We start from the raw sequence: 16,709 nt of genomic DNA, 5'->3' as shown, positions 1-16,709 counted from the left end.
TATTCTGTGATATAATAAAATACAAGATTTTTCAAAAGTAGTGTTATTAAAGGCTTACTCCGGCAATTTAGTATCACATTTCCATACGTTTAAGAGACTTGCGAGAGATGGATTTAGGTAAAAAGCTGCGGCCCTGAACAACTCACATAACACCTTACATTCCTCAAAGTTGGGAACACTCATCCACATTGACGAGGAAGTTTTATGCATGACCAGCTGCCACATCAGATTAAAAAGACAATCTCATGGTCTTCATTGTGGCGTCAAAAGAATGCTGCAGGAATGAGTCCTAGAACCCGGTTAGTTAGCATGTCTGCTTTCACGCTTCAAAAATCATGAAAGTGGTGTGAATTTGTGAGGTTTATCTTGCAGGAAGAAAACATAACGTGAGTATCATACCCTCATCTTTCACTCATCCAGTTTGTGCTTATCATCTTGGTCATCATCGCCTTTTCTAGGGCTTTTTTTCAAAACCTCTCTCCGTAACTACAGATGACATTGTACAGCAGGCTGAGAATTGTTCTCCGAGAGGAGTAAACTGACCTTTAATGTGTAAAACTCACGGAGTGCTCCTTAAAGGCATGTAATTGATAGCAGGAGGCACAAAACCGTGTTATCTGTGTCCAAAGCCTGATGGAAGAAGATGAAACAAACTGTTGGTGTCTGTTCAGTCTCAGACTCTGTCTAGAGACAACAGCGTGGTAAATATATAGTACGTGTTGTCTGAAACCCTTTTTCATGAAGCTCCACCGCCAACTATTCACCGTTTATGCAGCTAGAAACTGTGGAATGGACCTTTTAAAGGTGAAAGTGATCAATGTGTTTGGATAAGATAATCTTCCACATGTCCACGATGAGAGATAGACAAAGAAAACATGTCATAACCTTGGAAAAATATGTGGCTACAGAATCATGGGGGAACTGGTATTTCCCACATTCAACTGCAGACATAAAAGGTGACGTTAATCCGTGATGCAGGGAGAAACTATGCAGGTGTACCATTTACTAAAAGACATGTCCTCACAATTCTTATTAAGTTGCACACTGGAAAACTGAGAATTATTGTTTGACCTTTATAACAATGTCAATAAATAAAACTGCCTTATCTCTCTCTCTCTCTCTCTCTCTCTCTCTCTCTCTCTCTCTCTCTCTCTCTCTCTCTCTCTCTCTCTCTCTCACACACACACACACACACACACACACACACACTTCTGCCTCAGCTCATTTGACTTCCTCCGCTCATACAACCAACATCTAGCTCTCTCCCGCTCCAATTCAGCAAAAATAAAACTTGCCTCAACTTTGAGGACGTTTTCTACGAGTCAACATCCATCTCGTGCTTTTTTATTTTTATTTATATTTTTTCCAGAGATGTAATTCGGAGATGAAGATTTTATTTCCTCACGTTGCCGTGTGCCGGTTGATCCGTGAAGCGTTGACGGGGCGGACGCAGCTCTGCCGAACGTGAAGAGGTGAAGAAGCCGCGGTGAACTCACCGAGGTGGGTCAACTGTCGTCATCCTGTCATTACTTATAAAAAATACCTTCGAGGGATAATTACGCGACGGTTATAGTGAAAAAGGTAAGGTACCGGGAATACAACAGAGATGTATCTTTTATATTTTCTAGGTCAGTTAAGATTAATTTTGATTAAGGCTAAACAAGTTTGTTAGAGGTTACTTTTGTTTGCTAACAAGCTAACTGTTATTAATGTTTGCTAGCTAACGAGCACATTGGTCAATTTGCCTAACCGCAGATTAGCTAACTTTGTCTGTTGTGCTTTCAAAACTTTTTGATTTAACGTTATGAAATAAGTGTAACTTGATAATTATTGAAATCCATTAATAAGATGGGCAGCAATCTTTTTTTCCCTTAATGTGGGCTAAGTTTCCTTGATGTTAGCTTAACGTTGCTAGCATAAGTGACATCACGAAGCTCAAATAACTTACTGTAAAGTTAGTTTGTTTTCAAAGATATTCAATTAGCTAGCTAATAAAATAATGATATAAATGAGACAAATGCGGACAATCTTCACATTTATAGCCAGAGAATGTGAAGTTACTACCTTAAATTATATTTGATCCAAATACATTTTCCGTCCAATTGAACGATGATTCATTGCAGTATCCATTGATATATCCTCTGATATGTAAAAGCTGACTAACGCTTTATTTATAAGGGGATACAAGTAAATGTTTTTCTTTTATAATGAAATGCATGTATATATTATATTTATTTTCATTCCATAAATTCCAGAAATCTCTAATTTCCATTGTCTGTCATTTCAGAACTAACCTTGTAATAATAATCAATTCAGAGATACGTTAATATTAAAGGCTAGTTTAGCAGGATGAGGCCCATTTCAGTCAATGTGTTGAGTATATTTTGATAGTAAAATAACATGGTGAAATGTGAATGTAGACAAAGGCAGGCTTCTCACTGAAAAGACTGAAAATGTATGACCTGATACTAGGCTTAAGCTAGAAATAACAACTGAGATGCCCCTAATTTCTCTGTTCATATAATAATAATGGGTAGTTCCAAGCCTTTTTAGCTTGATGATAAAAAATTTTTTATTCAAGCATGGCATTCTTCTTCTTCATGACAAATTAGCTCTTAATGCTACAGGCTTGTGTCTAGATCCAGTTATGTTGTATATGCATATACTGTACGTCGTCTGTGTGATTTGACATCTCTGAGTAGAAGGATGATAAAGTTTCCGTGTGCAGCTTTAGAGTCATTAGCGATGAGTTTGGGTAATTACACTTGCAGTCTTTCTTTGTAGCATTTTTCTTAGTTTATTAAAGTAAATTTGCCAAGACGTAGTTACCGTGGTAATGAAGGCATCGGAATGAAAGACATTTTATCTGCTTGTTGTTGTCTTGGCTCTCAGGTCTGCTAGTTATTATCAGCACAGTGTTTTGGTTTGTGGTCTCTAATCAAGAAGAAAATATCCCCCCAAATAAAGCTTTTAAAAAAAGGAAGTGTATTGTCAGCAAATTACAAACTTTTTACAATAGCCTTTCAAGTTAACAGTGGTTGAGTGTTTCATGCTGAAAAGATAGATTTTGAGGTAGAACATCACTTTAACTGCTTTGAAGGAAACCACAAACAATCACATTCGCAGCTTGAAGCCTTCTTAGATAGGCATGTACAAGGCTGGCTATACTTTAAAATAACACTCAAATTGGTTTTACTAGCGCTGTAGGAAACTGGAGACTTTTTGATCTGGGGCTGGAAGACATCTGGAGGAAAATGCAATGAATCACCTTCGGGCATTCGATGTGGCACCACTAGCAGCTTTGAAGTCCCTTGTGGATGAGATATTTTACTTGCCTGATATTCTAAATTCTCTGTCCAAAATGGACAATTTAGGTCTATTAACACCAACAAAAAATCAACAGTGATTTAGCCAATTAACGTACAAAGCATAATATTAATATGCTCTCCTAAAAAGCACCAGACTTCATTGACAGAAATGGTAATTTTACCTTGTTGATCACGGTAAACAACACTTCACAAAAACTCAAACAGAAACATAATTAAATCATCAAAACTGTCTTTTATTACCAACTCTGGTTTGGTCAGAATATACCCTTAATTCACAGAGTTAGATGTGAAAAGAAACAGCCCTTATATGCTCTCCTCGAGACCACACTTAATTCAAAACTCAAACTGTTATTTCACTGAGTTTGATGTGAAAACAATTCAGACTCTAAACACCGTTTCCCCGCTGCCTCTGTCTGCCGTTGCTGGCCTTTTTTATTCTGGGTTAGCTGTGCTACAGGGTTAGCTCGCTCAGTGAGTCTAGGCAAACTATTAAATTAACAAAATTTGAATGTTCCAACATGAACAAATGGATAAAGATCACATTTAATTTTCACTTGACTTATCGACAACTGCATGAGGCTTTCCACTCGCCCGAACACAAAGTTAACTTACTCTGGGCACGTGTCAAACCCTCAGGCTGTTTTTTTGTTTGCAAAGAATGAATGGACTTTATTTGCAGTTTTACCTAAGGTCTTGCTTAGGACCGAATATGCCTGATTTTATGACCTGTAATTAATGTTTTTGTATTTCTGTGCAGCAGCATGATTTGTTTTGCTCATGCGCTGAGCTGAAAATTAGCAATGTGAAGGACTGCTCTCAGTTCCTTGCCATCCGTGAGACTTGTGTTTGGGTGGTGATAGCTGTGCTACTGGGCCTCCAAATAGTACATTACACAACATGGCCAGATGTGCAGTTTTAGAGGGCATGTGACTCCTAATGAGACAGTCAGATTTTTTTCCTTTACAGAGTGAGACATAAGGAGGCAAGTTAACAGCAGCTGGACCTGGTTTCGTTTGAGGTTTTTTTTTAAATAAAATGTCACACGGACGATGTATAAGTACATCTGTTAAAAACATGTTAGTGAGAGAAATTTTCAGTGGTGTGGCTTAAAACAGGAAGTCAGTTAGTCCTCACATCCTTTTTTCAAGAAAACAGTCCATTATCAATAATTTTTCTGATTTTTTAGCCATTAATTAATAATTTCTGTCATAAAACTATTAAAGCAAATTATTACAAACAACTGTGCCCGAGCCTCGATAGTTGGAATATGTATCATCTTAAGAAACCCTCTAAACTCACACACACACCCACAGAAATCTGAACCTTTTAGATTTCTTCTTACATGAGTGGAGTCTGCTGCAATCTTTTTGGGCAGATGGAGGTCTGCAGGTTAAACAGATTTCTCAGGGTCAGGTAGAGTATGAGGTGTTGTGGTTCAGCAGAGGATAAAAATGATGTCAGCATCTAAACTTGACTGAGTAAAGAATACTTTATACTCACATTTAAAACATACAATGATTTATTTCTTTGACTTCGTCTTTGTAGTTATCATGTCACATTAATATTGCATACAGTGGTGATTACATTTGAAGTTAAGTTACATTCCAAAACCTGATAACAAAGGTTTACAGTTTTAATTTACTTTTTTTTTTACCTTTTTTTAATTTACACTGGGTATCACAACTACTCCTTAGGTGAAGTAATTCCTCCATTATCATAAATAATCATTGTAATACAGTATTTTTTTTGTGGTTAGTCAGTACTTAATCATACTTTAAACAGCAGCAAAAGGGTAATTTAGCTGATTCCTTGTTTTTCGTCTATGGAACATCTGCTTGCTCAGACATAGTAACAACCTCATTTGAAATGCCTATCGGGGATGTTCAGTTAACAATAGCAATTATGGTTAGACATTCCATTGTTGTCATTACTCTTCCCTTTGTGTACTAATGCCAAGGGTATGTTTAGACGTGACCGTTGGGGCAAAGCTATTAAAAGAATCAAGGATAAACGTGTGGTTATTGTGGAGAAATGAACTATTTGATAAATGTGTATATTGTGGGAAAGACAGAGCCCTAAAGAGTGCTCTGACAATTTGGTCGGGATTCAGGAGTGTGGTGTCTTTATTCGTTGAATTAATGCGTCTAATTATTTTGTGTGTGAGGGAAAGAGAGACACACACAAGTGACAGGTTAATAAATACTCTTCGTCTTTCTCTCCAGAAAGGAGAGAGTGCCAGTGAAGTGATTTCTCCGACTAAGTTCTGGTAAATTATCATGATTAATGTGGATTTAATCATTCCTTTTCTCTCCACAGGGGAGTCACAGGAGGTGTATGTTGCCTCTCACTTTAGTTTCACAGCCACTACCATGAGTTGGAGTTTCCTGACTCGCCTGCTGGAAGAAATCCACAACCATTCTACTTTCGTGGGCAAGATCTGGCTCACTGTCCTCATTGTTTTCCGCATCGTGCTGACGGCCGTAGGTGGGGAGTCCATCTACTACGATGAGCAGAGCAAGTTTGTCTGCAACTCGGGCCAGCCGGGCTGTGAGAACGTCTGCTACGACGCCTTCGCTCCCCTCTCACACGTTCGCTTCTGGGTTTTCCAAATTATTCTGGTGGCCACGCCGTCGCTCATGTACCTGGGCTACGCGGTCAACAGAATTGCTCGTGCGGAGGAGCAGACGGACGGCGGGGGAGTGAGTGGATTTTCCCGGAGGAAATCCAAAAAGCCCTATCTTTCTGGCAGAAAGCAGCATAGAGCCATTGAAGAGGCCGAGGACGATCAAGAGGAAGACCCCATGATCTATGAAATGGCGGAGCTGGAGAATGATGGTGGTGGAGCCGCGAAAGGAACTGCTGGTGATGGAAGAACAAAGGTCAAAGTGCGCCATGATGGGCGCCAGCGTATCAAAGAGGATGGACTGATGCGTATATATGTCCTTCAGCTCTTGACCCGCACCTTGTTGGAGGTGGCTTTCCTGTGTGGACAGTACGCTCTGTATGGATTCGCTGTGCCTCCCACCTATGTGTGCTCAAACCTGCCCTGCCCTCACAGTGTGGACTGTTTTGTGTCACGGCCTACTGAGAAGACTATCTTCCTCCTCATCATGTACATGGTCTCCCTGCTCTGTCTGGCGCTCAATATATGGGAGATGCTTCACCTGGGCATAGGTACCATCTGCGAGATCGTACGTTCCCGCCGGGTGCAGCTCCCCGACGATGACCTTTACGGGCTGACGCGGGCACAAGGAGCTCTTAATGAGGCGGGATTGAGTGGAGAGGACTACAGCAGTTACCCTTTTTCTTGGAATGCACCATCAGCTCCGCCTGGGTACAACGTCGCCATCAAGCCTCTCCTTGTTTCTGCAGGACACCACGACAAGCCACTACCCATTACTGATCTCACTAATGCTAAGCTAGCATGCCAGCAGAACCACGTGAACATTGCCCAAGAGGAACGTCAGCAGTACACCAATAATGACGAATACCGGTGCACAGGAGGGATGGGAGATGCCCCCAGATGCGTTCACAAGGACATTCGGCAGCCTCAGAACAAGCTGGAGGCTGACAGTCCAGCCTACAGCCAGGCACAGAGCCTCAGTAATAACCACAGCAAGCCTCACCGCGAACGTAAACACCGGCTGGCCTCCAAACACTCGAGCAAGGCAGACGCAGACAGAGGCAGCATCACCAGTGGTGGCAGCAAATATGGAGTCATAAAGGGTTCTGAGTGGATCTGAAATTTAGAGCATGACTTATGTTTCTGTCATTTTTAAACAATGCAAAGCCTTCTCAGACTGACACAGTATTTACGTTTGTTTGTCCATGCTGCGTATTAAAAAAATGGACACGCCACTCAGTTTACATTCTTTTCAATAGTTTTCATACCATTAAAATAGTTTGGCAATTATAATTGGTTATTAGTGTCAGGATCTATTTTGTACCAGTGTCAGCTCTATTGTATGAGGATCAAACAGTTATTTCCCACAAATAATAATACATATATATCTATATATAACTATATATAGATATAGAATACCAGTGAAGATAATCTAATGGAGATGGGAAATGATGGAAAATTTGGCGACAAAGCAGGATAAATGGTTGTTGCCACTGTACACACAAAATGAAAGTAGTAAAAGTATGAAAATAACTTTGTGTATTTTGTTAAATAGGTTTTGCACAAAGATATCACTGTCTTTGATTGGCAGAGGCTTTCATGCTGTAACCTCACGGTGCCTTACACAGTCAGAGTGCTGTTTCCCATTGACTCTGCCTCACTTTAACTCAAAAATGTCCTCATCACTGTGGACTGAAAACAGAAGCTAAGACCGACTGTCTATGTGATTAGTTTCTTTACCATCCAGTGGTTACGTTTTGAATTGTTGTTTCTGACTATGCAAAATTGTATTATTTTCAACAAACCAGGTTTAACGTGGATTGTTTTTTTTCCCCAGCCATGAAGATAAATGTTTTCAGTTGATATTTTTACAGTGTTTTCTTTGCATGTTTTTGGAGATCGAAAAGAAATGCAATGGATGTGTTTGTTACCTTGCTCCTTTGTTAAAACGGTTGTGTTATTATCAAGCTGTTACAATTTTACATATTCCCTTGTCATTAATGCGTATTTTCGATTGCAGAATTTCAAATTGAAATGTAATTAAGGCTAGATCGTTTGCACTGTGCCAGTGTTTGTGTGAAAAATATTTTTAGGAACAAAGAGTGCACGTTTTGAATAAAGAATTGGTTTGTTAAGTGGTTTCTTGTCTTACATTTAACAAATCTAGTGTCATGACAGGATCAACGTTTACCATCCAATGGGAGAGGTGCTGAATTTTCTACCCATAATAAATATATGTAATCCATGTGAATATAAGGGTTACAATTTACTCTATGGAGGCAAGTATAAAGATTCAAATTGGCTATGTAGTTTCTTAATTGACATCACTGTATTTACAGACACACTGCCCCCTGCTGGGCAGAAAGCGGTAAAACATAACATGCCCTCTTCAATATATATATATATATATATATATATATATATATATATATATATATATATATATATATATTATTTTTTTATTTTTTTATTTTTTTTACAAAATGTGCATTCAGTGTGAAAACTGATACTCCAAAACTACGAGACCAACACATAGAGGTGAGTCACATTTTGTTATATATATATCGCACCAGTTCCACCTCTTGTATTCGTGAATTAGCGAAATGGCAAACCTCAGGTCAATCTACTATTTTGCTATATAAGAAAACATTACAATTTCGATCCCTGAATAAAAAAGATGAGAAATGGGTTACTGATCATAATCCCGTGGTCTGAAGTTGGCACGAGAGGGCAGCGGTTTTCCGGAAGTGACGTCGACGGTCTTTACACTCGCGTCCCTACGCCAGTGTTGTTTAAAAATCGGCGGTTGCTCCTCGAGCACCTTTTGGTAAATCAATAGTATTAATTTCCTCATCACAATTCTCCAACATAGTAAGAAAAAACGTAAGTGGGTTGTCTTTGTTGTTGCCCTGATAATGACGGCTTTTAAACCTTGTTACGAACTAGCTAAATTACTTTGTGGCCCAGACGTTGTCTACATCGAGGAAGGCTAAGCTAAGGGAAGCTAAAGCTAACTACGGCTAAGTTTGCTAACTCGCTGAAGCGATGACGTGCCATGTGTCCATTGCGCTGTTTGGTTTAATAACGAACTTGTTCTACAGAACGTTTCGATGTCAAATTGAAAAAACTGCTACAGCCTTGTTTGGGGAAACTACTAGTCAATATGAAACCTACCTTAATTTGACCATTGAGAAGAAACTATTAGCACCATTTCGTGCATGATTATGGGCTAATTGTTTCACTTGAACCCTGTTTAAATCAAGTTAAAGAGCACTGTCGTTATTCATATTTAAGCTTAAATGACAAAACGATAGAATGACATTAATAAATTGGAAAGATGAGAATTGCATTAAATGACTAGGTTGTAAGATAGAGAGTAATAGCATTAATAGTACTATAACTTAATACATATGAAATTAAACTTTTGTGTAATAGCAAGTGACAGTATCTCCAATAGTTTTGCCCTAATTTAATGAGAAAATTTATTATTTTTTATGCAATAGTGGAATTAGTTTAATAGATAAATATAAATATAGCACCATATACATGTGATAAAGGGGATAGTGTGGGGCTCAATAGCAGCAGATGGATGATGCAGTGCATTCTTGTGTTATGAAACCTTGTATTAAGTTACCCAAAGAATGTTTGTGCACATTGTTGCAGCAAAGTTGTTAAACATTATTAGTATTACATGTTTATTTCATAACACCTTGCTCTTGAAAAAGCTTTCTCTCAAATGTGTATGCAGACGTATAGCCTTTAATTAATGCCTGTGCTTTGTTTTCTTTTTTTTAAATGTTTTTTTCTGTAAGTAGCAACTTTTTAAAAAGTTGTTAGCTCCTTGACTGCACCAGGATCATGCAGCCGCAGCAGCATGCGGAGGGGGAAGGCCTTCTGGGCTCACTGTGTCCTGGGCAGAAGAAGCTGGAGGGGAAGACCTTCTACCTGGACAGTGTGAAGAAACGCTCAAATGCCCTGCTCTTGGAGGCCATACCTCTTCTAGGAGGGGTAAGCAAGTGCAAAGATGAAGCTAGTATACCTGTGGATCCCATGCTGTAAACATTGGTTCATGTTGTTTATATACAATAATTGTTATCATGGTTTCGTCTAGGCAGTAGTATTTTAGATTTAAACTATCATGCTAGAATATGGCCATGGCATCAATTTGCACCAATTTGTCGGCCTTGTTGACCAAACGATTAATCTATAATATAATATGCAGATTAACTGATACTATAAATAATCGTGATGAGCAGCTGCTGTGTTTTTCTTTTTTATTCTTAAGAGAGTTGAGAGTTTCCTGCACAAGGATGTCAGCTTTGTTGTGACTGGGAGCCAAGAGGGCCTGAAGGAGCAGAAGCATACAGACACCAAAGCAGGAGCAAAGGGGACAAATGAAGAAGCCCAACGTCCCATAATGCAGCGAGAGAGTCTCCTCAGTAGTGTTAAACAGCGACCAGGAACTCCTAGACCAACGGTACAGAGCATCACTCACACATGTTTTACTTAACCTACAGCTTACTGATTTATTTCCCTAATACAAATCAATGTTATGAAGATTGTAAATTATTATTCATGTATGTAAGAAATTATGAAAATGCTACATATAACCATTCAAAAACAACAAACAAACAAATACCCTTTAAAACATATACCTGATTTACTATTGTCTTGTTTTCATCACTAACTAATTTGGACGATATTCCAGTGGATGAGTTACAGGCTAGAATGAAATGCAAATGTGTGCTTTATTTTGCTCCACAGCCTTGTGGCAGCCGTGGGAAAGCCCTGCTGGAAAAAGCCATCCGCAACAATGTGAGTGTCAGTGCAGATTAAGTATGGTTTATATTTAGATCTGTGAGCTTCATTTTTATGTGAATGTTTGTGATCTACTGAAGTCTGACGTGGTTCATGATCACAACTTGATTCTGATGGATCTGTCTTGTAGGAACGGCTGCAGGGGAGCAGTGTTCTGGCAAATGCCCGATCATGGGGAGTGAAGATTTTGGGTGCAGATGGTATCCTTCAGACTAATGTGATTTGATGCAAACTCTTATCTGGCTTGCTTGTGCTCACATCTGCCGTGCAGTGAACGTCTGCGCGCAGCAGATGGCGCCATGTGAGTGCATGTGTTGTGTTCTGTGTTGCTTTGTAATTACTGAGACCATCTGAAGGGGTTTACCATAGAAATGTCACATTCTTAATCCATGAAGTGTGAAAGTATTGTTCCTTAATGTTTTATCAGATGTCCTTTTATATTTGAAACATTTGACTCGAGAGAGCTTCAGTGCTATACACAAGAAACCGGAGGTAAGATGTTTGGGCTGGATGTCTTTTGCAATTCACCAGATGTGCAAATATAACCATTTTATTAAAAACATCTGCAACTAAATTATTTATGTATAAATGAGTAAAAATGTAATATAATTTACAACCGCCTTTTTACTGTTTAATATTAATGTCTCTTTATTTTAAACTTTCTTTTTTATTGCAGAGGAATTGCAACAAAAAACAAGGTTATGTTGTCAAAGGTTAGTTTACGGTTATGTGCTGCTAATGTGTTTATTTCCCTGTATACTGTTGTATAGCTCTCAGTATAAGTGCTTATTTTTATTGTCTAACTGTTCTTGTCACTTCTCCTGGTCTACAGCTGCAGCTTTAAGGTCTCCATTTCTTAAAATTGAAGACCTGAGCAAGTGAGTTTCATCCGTCATTCAAATTGTCTGTTTATTGTCTCTATAGCAGGGGGGGACGATTGTAATTACAGTGTAACGGCACACTTCCGAAAGAGCAATTGCCAGTCCTGCTCCCTCAGGAATCTCATTACCTAAAGGAAATACCTGGCTTATAGCTGTACCTGCGGGTTTGTAGTTTTTCCTTACCGTAGGCTTGTGGTAGAAAGTTGCTCTCGCTGCTGACGTCGTTGTTTTCCACATGTTGTTGGCCTTGGCTCGACGCCACATTATTCTTTACTCTGGATTTAAGAGATTAACAGATTTGTTTACCCCAAAGTAAGCAACAAGGTCCAGCTGCACATTCCTCAGTGGTCCCTGTGCTCCCGCTCCTATACACAGTGAACTATCATTGGCTTCATTACTTTTGTTTCATAATCATTATAAACCCATTGATTACGCGATATAGTATGTCTCGACGATATATAATTGATGTTTCCGTAGCTCCGTCCCAGTGATTCAACAGAGAGGGTAATAAAATCCACTACATAATTCCCCCCCTTCGAGGCTTACCAAGTCTCACACAGGATGTACGTGATTAAATGTGATAATGATGGGTGAACAGGGTATGAATTTGAACTAGGACAGGAAGTCGGCCCTAATTGCATTGTTACGCTGCAGGATATGCCCCGTTCACATTGTCACATTCTTTTTACATTACTATTGTAGCTGCTTTCAGCCTGCTTTTGATTCCAGTTACAAAAGAAGAGGTGAAATACAGCAAAGGGAAATCGAGTGTTTTTAGCCTCCCATGTAATGGTTAAGTATCAAATAAGATCAATCTTTACACTTCAAGCATAATGAAGCTAAACAACAATGAGTAGTCGTGAGCCGTCTCCCTGTTTCTGCCCTACCTACCCCACTGCGTGCTGGTTGTGGAGGTTTGCATTTCAGCCCAGATGATTTTCTTAATTGAACCTGTTGAGTCCCGTCGTGTAATGTGACATGCTCCCCCACCCCCCCTCAGTGATGCCGCTCCCCAGGAGCCCAGAGCTCATGCGGATACGATTTCAATTCGATGGGGCTTTGCAAGCTCCACTGCCTGTTCCTGCAGGGGATCTCTATGTGCTAACAGGTCTTTTCATTTGCCCTCTCATTTCAGTTAATTGAAGTGCTCTGGCTAATGTGTGTTGGCCGTTGCTGTCGGTGACATCTGAAACATTTAGCCGAGCAGGGGTCAATCTTAGATGTGTAATATCATACTTTGCGTAAAGTGGATTCAAATATTTCAAATGTTCACATGGTTATGATGATGATCACAAAAAAAATAAAAATAGTCCCGATATTCTTGAATCTACATTCAGATCTAGGCTCATCACATTGTAATTTTGTTTTTCATGTATAACTTCTTTTTTATGCTAAAATATTTTAATTTTGATGTACATTGTGTGTGTTTTCATCCAACCAGGAGATTCAAGCCCTTGCATTTGCAATCTATGACCTTCCCCACTCTGTGGTTCTCGGGCCGGTTTAGTCCCTTTGAATCTCCCCCTCCTCTGTTTGAAAAGCCGGCAGAGCCACGAGAAAATAAAGCAAGGTTTGTTTAACTGCCATTATTATCTGAAGGATACAGACAAATAATTTGTTCAGAAACAATTTGGGTCTTTTTATGAAGGAATTTTCTCATGATTGTGGTTTATTCTTCGTAAATTAGGGAGAAGAAAAAGGTTGAAAGCAGCTCTAAGGACAAATCTCAGACCCCACAAAGCCTTAACCCTTCACCTTTGCTACCACGGAAAAAGGAAATCTCCTACTGTGAATGCTGTCATCAACCCTTCACTAACATGGAGGAGGTTAAAATCTTTAAGAATTCCTTTTGTTGTTACACAATTGTTTTTTTTTTATTGTTTGGCATTTACATCTGTGACTCGTCTTTGGTGGCCCTACAGCACTTGCAGACCGATCAGCACCGTGCGTTTGTTGTGAACCCCTCGAACTACAGTGTGGTGGACCAACTCGTGGCTGGAATGCTTCCAGGATTTGACCCCAATCCACCTCAATCAGATGAAACACTGAACAGGTGAATTATAATGATCACCCACCTCTGTCTGATTTGTGAAATTCCTGTAATTCTTCATTTTTACTAGACCACAAAGAGTTTTCAGTGTTATTTGTAACATTTTTATATGTTTGGATTTTCTATGCAATTCTCCTAGACCACCAACTCCTTTGCCCGTCTGTGAACTGGAGCCTCTCACTGACGCTGAGACAGAGCATGCTGTTCAGGCCCTGCAGAGACAAAGTTCATCATACAGTAATCACATCAACCGTCCTAATCTGGGTCCTCTTTCCTTGGTCCCAGCCAGCCCAGCACCAGGAGTTCAGCTTCCCTGCCAGCTCCCTGACAGACATCCTCGCGCTTCAAGTCCACCCATGCCTGTTTTGGATGTTGAACCAGCCAACAACTCAGCCAGCCGGCAGCCTGAAACACAACATTTATCCCCCTGTCTGGACTCCTCATGCCCATCCCCTGACCCTTACTCCCTGCCTCCAGTCCTCAGCCCACAAGTCCCTTATGCCTCCTACATAATGGAGCCACACAGCCCGTACTCGGAGCCCCCGGTCCTCAGTCCTCAATGCTACACTGCAGAGGAGGCTGAGATTGGACACATTTGTGAAATGGACACTGCGGAAAGTGTGTCTCAGTCTGTCCCAGATCCTATCTCCACAACACGCTTCCCCTGTGTGGCTTTGACAAAAGCAGAGGGGTCAAACCAAGACACTTTTTGGGGATCTAGTGAGATCATACGTTCCACCAGTGGTTTGGAGTTTGCTACGCTGGTGTCCCGTAGATCTCGGTCCCTCCCTCGACCGATGGCGACGGCACAAAACCCCAAGAAGCGCTGTAGATCAGCCAGTCCCGGACAAAGCCGGAGCAAAAGGATGAGGATTACAGCAGAAATTGGCTACCGTAGTAGCTGGAATAAACAAGGATGTACATCTGTGAAACCAGAAAGGGACATTATGGCAAAACCTGTCAGTTTATCATTTGATAAAGACTTTTGTCAGACACTTGCTTCAAAACAGACTTTTACCATGTTTTGTGTTCCTACAACAAATCAAATAGACATTTTTGGTCATGGTAACACTTGGGTTTCTGATCATCCATCACGACCGCTCTCCTCAAAAGCAAATACTTGCGATCCTCCTTCCCAGTTCCCTAGTGATAAAATTCACTGTGCACTTTTCAGTCAAGAATCTCAACGTTCGCTATCTCACTCCACCTCGGTGTGCATCGAGGCAGCCCTCATCCCGGACTTGGCTGTGCTCTCTTCACCGTCGTCGGACTCCGACTGGGACTGTGGCCTGATGGCACGGCTCGGCCCGGCCTCCGCCGCCCCTCTGTCGCCCGCCGAGCAGAGCTGCGAGCTCGACAAGGAGCTCCTACACATGCCGTGCACGTGGCTGCACGACACCAGCTACGAGTCGCGTCTACACACTGTCCTCCAGCCGTCGGCCCCCTCACTGTGTGGGGAAGAAATGGAGCCTTCGGGGTTTTCCAGGACTGTGGTGCAAATTGTTGAGGTTCACCACTGACTGTTATTGACATTTTAAAGAACTACAAGGACCACGACCTGGAAGCTATTTGAAGCACTTGCAGTCGTCGTTCACTTTGGAGTTCTAACTGCAAGCAACGATGGGCAGTACTGAAGCTCATCAAAATAACTCAATAAAGTGTACACTGAATATATATATTTAAAACCTAGTGCAAACTAAAATATAATATTTAGTTGTTTGGAAAGATGCAGATTTTTATTTTATTTTTTATTGCAGTAGATGTCACTTAGTGGATGCACATTCCCATGAATTTTAAGACGGCAATTATCTTTTTTTTCCTCTCAACCCCTAAGCCCCTCGTGCACAGAACTGTCAGCAATAATCTGTATGTTGTGCTGACTGCAGTCTTTTAGCAGCTATGTCCGGGAACACACGGTGGTATTGAGAAATTAATGAGGCTTTTCTGAAGGGGGCATTACTCAATTACTCTAAGTGCTGCGTCTGGATCAGATCCCACTTGCGGCGGCGTTGATGAGGCGTTAAGATGGGAGGACTCTCGCAACCTGTGAGACAGAATTCTGTCCGATTAATGTCAAATGGCTTTTCCTGCCTTTTTGAAAGTCGGCCAAAAAAGACGAACTTTGTCAAGGGGAGGCTGCTGCTTCACGGTATGTCTCCTGCAGCTACAAGGAAGTTTATTGTCCTCGCTTGTCGGTTTTTGAAGTTTAAAGTCACCCGTCATTAAAGACCCCTCATTGCGCATCATAATTGCTTAAAAAATTGTCCAAAAATCACCTGCGGAATATCTTGCGTGGACATTTAAAACACAGTTGCAACACGCGAAGAGAAAACTGCACATGGTTTTGCTTTGTCGAAGACGAGCAGTTCTCTATGATCATGTGAAGTCAAATCTTGTACAGTGTTTTTAAATAAAAGTTTATAAAAGCAAAGTTATGAAGGGTATTTTTTCCTGTTGGCTTAATAAATGCTGACTTTGCTTGTAGGCTAAAGGAGGAGGGAAGGATGTGGCAAGGGCAGCAGCGGGTCGATGTGTCCTATTTGGGCCTGGACTCCAGCTGACACAAACAATATTTGATATCTCATCTCGAAGCTTGTTACGTGACCCGTGACTCTCCAGATTTGTTGTAATGTACGGATGGGTTTCCCAGGTCAAAACCACAACAAAGAAAAGAGAACAATCTAACTTTTTGATTACTCTCTACTATTTAGACTTTGTTAGAAAGGAATGTGGTTGTTGTGAGGCTGTCATTTCCTGCAGGGAATTAAAGGTTCAAGTGAGATTCAGAGCTCAATATATCAAATATTTTAGGTTGAAGTATTTGGCAACTCTGTCCACAGACAGGTTAACAGTCATGTTTGTTCATTAAAGATTGTAATAAAGTCTATTTAAATGAATAATTAGACTTCCACAGCTGTCTGTGAACATTATACATAATTATTACGAGCGTTTAATCACCAGCTTCTTCCTCTACAGATATATATATATATATAACTAAATGATTGTTT

The 16,709-nt window shown here is 40.4% G+C and overlaps 1 protein-coding gene and 1 pseudogene across 5 annotated transcripts; both read left to right on the top strand.

The window, feature by feature from the left end:
• The first annotated feature begins 1,247 nt into the window (after positions 1-1,247).
• Positions 1,248-8,052, top strand: LOC311033015 (gap junction gamma-1 protein pseudogene; annotated as a pseudogene). 2 transcript variants are annotated; one of them, XR_014599385.1, is made up of 2 exons: positions 1,248-1,500; positions 5,646-8,052. The product of XR_014599385.1 is annotated as a gap junction gamma-1 protein pseudogene (transcript). The 2 variants fall into 2 exon arrangements; XR_014599387.1 differs by having other exon boundaries at positions 1,248-1,581.
• Positions 8,053-8,720: 668 nt separating this feature from the next.
• dbf4b (DBF4B-CDC7 kinase regulatory subunit) lies at positions 8,721-16,573 on the top strand. 3 transcript variants are annotated; one of them, XM_084039949.1, is made up of 12 exons: positions 8,721-8,835; positions 9,768-9,960; positions 10,238-10,429; positions 10,717-10,767; positions 10,901-10,970; positions 11,198-11,262; positions 11,447-11,483; positions 11,603-11,648; positions 13,093-13,221; positions 13,339-13,477; positions 13,574-13,704; positions 13,841-16,573. In XM_084039949.1, exons 2-12 carry the CDS (start codon positions 9,811-9,813, stop codon positions 15,219-15,221), a joined length of 2,391 nt encoding a protein of 796 aa, XP_083896075.1. In that variant the 5' UTR covers positions 8,721-8,835; positions 9,768-9,810; the 3' UTR covers positions 15,222-16,573. The 3 variants fall into 3 exon arrangements, with proteins under 3 accessions (XP_083896075.1, XP_083896077.1, XP_083896076.1); XM_084039951.1 differs by having other exon boundaries at positions 13,987-14,180; XM_084039950.1 differs by having other exon boundaries at positions 8,733-8,835; positions 9,765-9,960.
• Positions 16,574-16,709: the final 136 nt, after the last annotated feature.

The sequence above is a fragment of the Eutrigla gurnardus genome (assembly GCF_963514095.1).
Source record: "Eutrigla gurnardus genome assembly, chromosome: 22".
Classification (NCBI taxonomy): domain Eukaryota; kingdom Metazoa; phylum Chordata; class Actinopteri; order Perciformes; family Triglidae; genus Eutrigla; species Eutrigla gurnardus.
The sequence above is the reverse complement of the archived record's forward strand: the minus strand, read 5'-3'. Positions and strand labels throughout refer to the sequence as shown.

What these genes read in the sequence shown, in the direction of transcription:
- dbf4b (XM_084039949.1), top strand. Translation starts at nt 9,811, where the DNA reads ATGCAGCCGCAGCAGCATGCGGAGGGGGAAGGCCTTCTGGGCTCACTG. An exon ending in CAGGAACTCCTAGACCAACG is followed by an intron (nt 10,430 to 10,716) that starts GTACAGAGCATC and finishes TTTGCTCCACAG; the next exon opens with CCTTGTGGCAGCCGTGGGAA. An exon ending in ACAAGGTTATGTTGTCAAAG is followed by an intron (nt 11,484 to 11,602) that starts GTTAGTTTACGG and finishes CCTGGTCTACAG; the next exon opens with CTGCAGCTTTAAGGTCTCCA.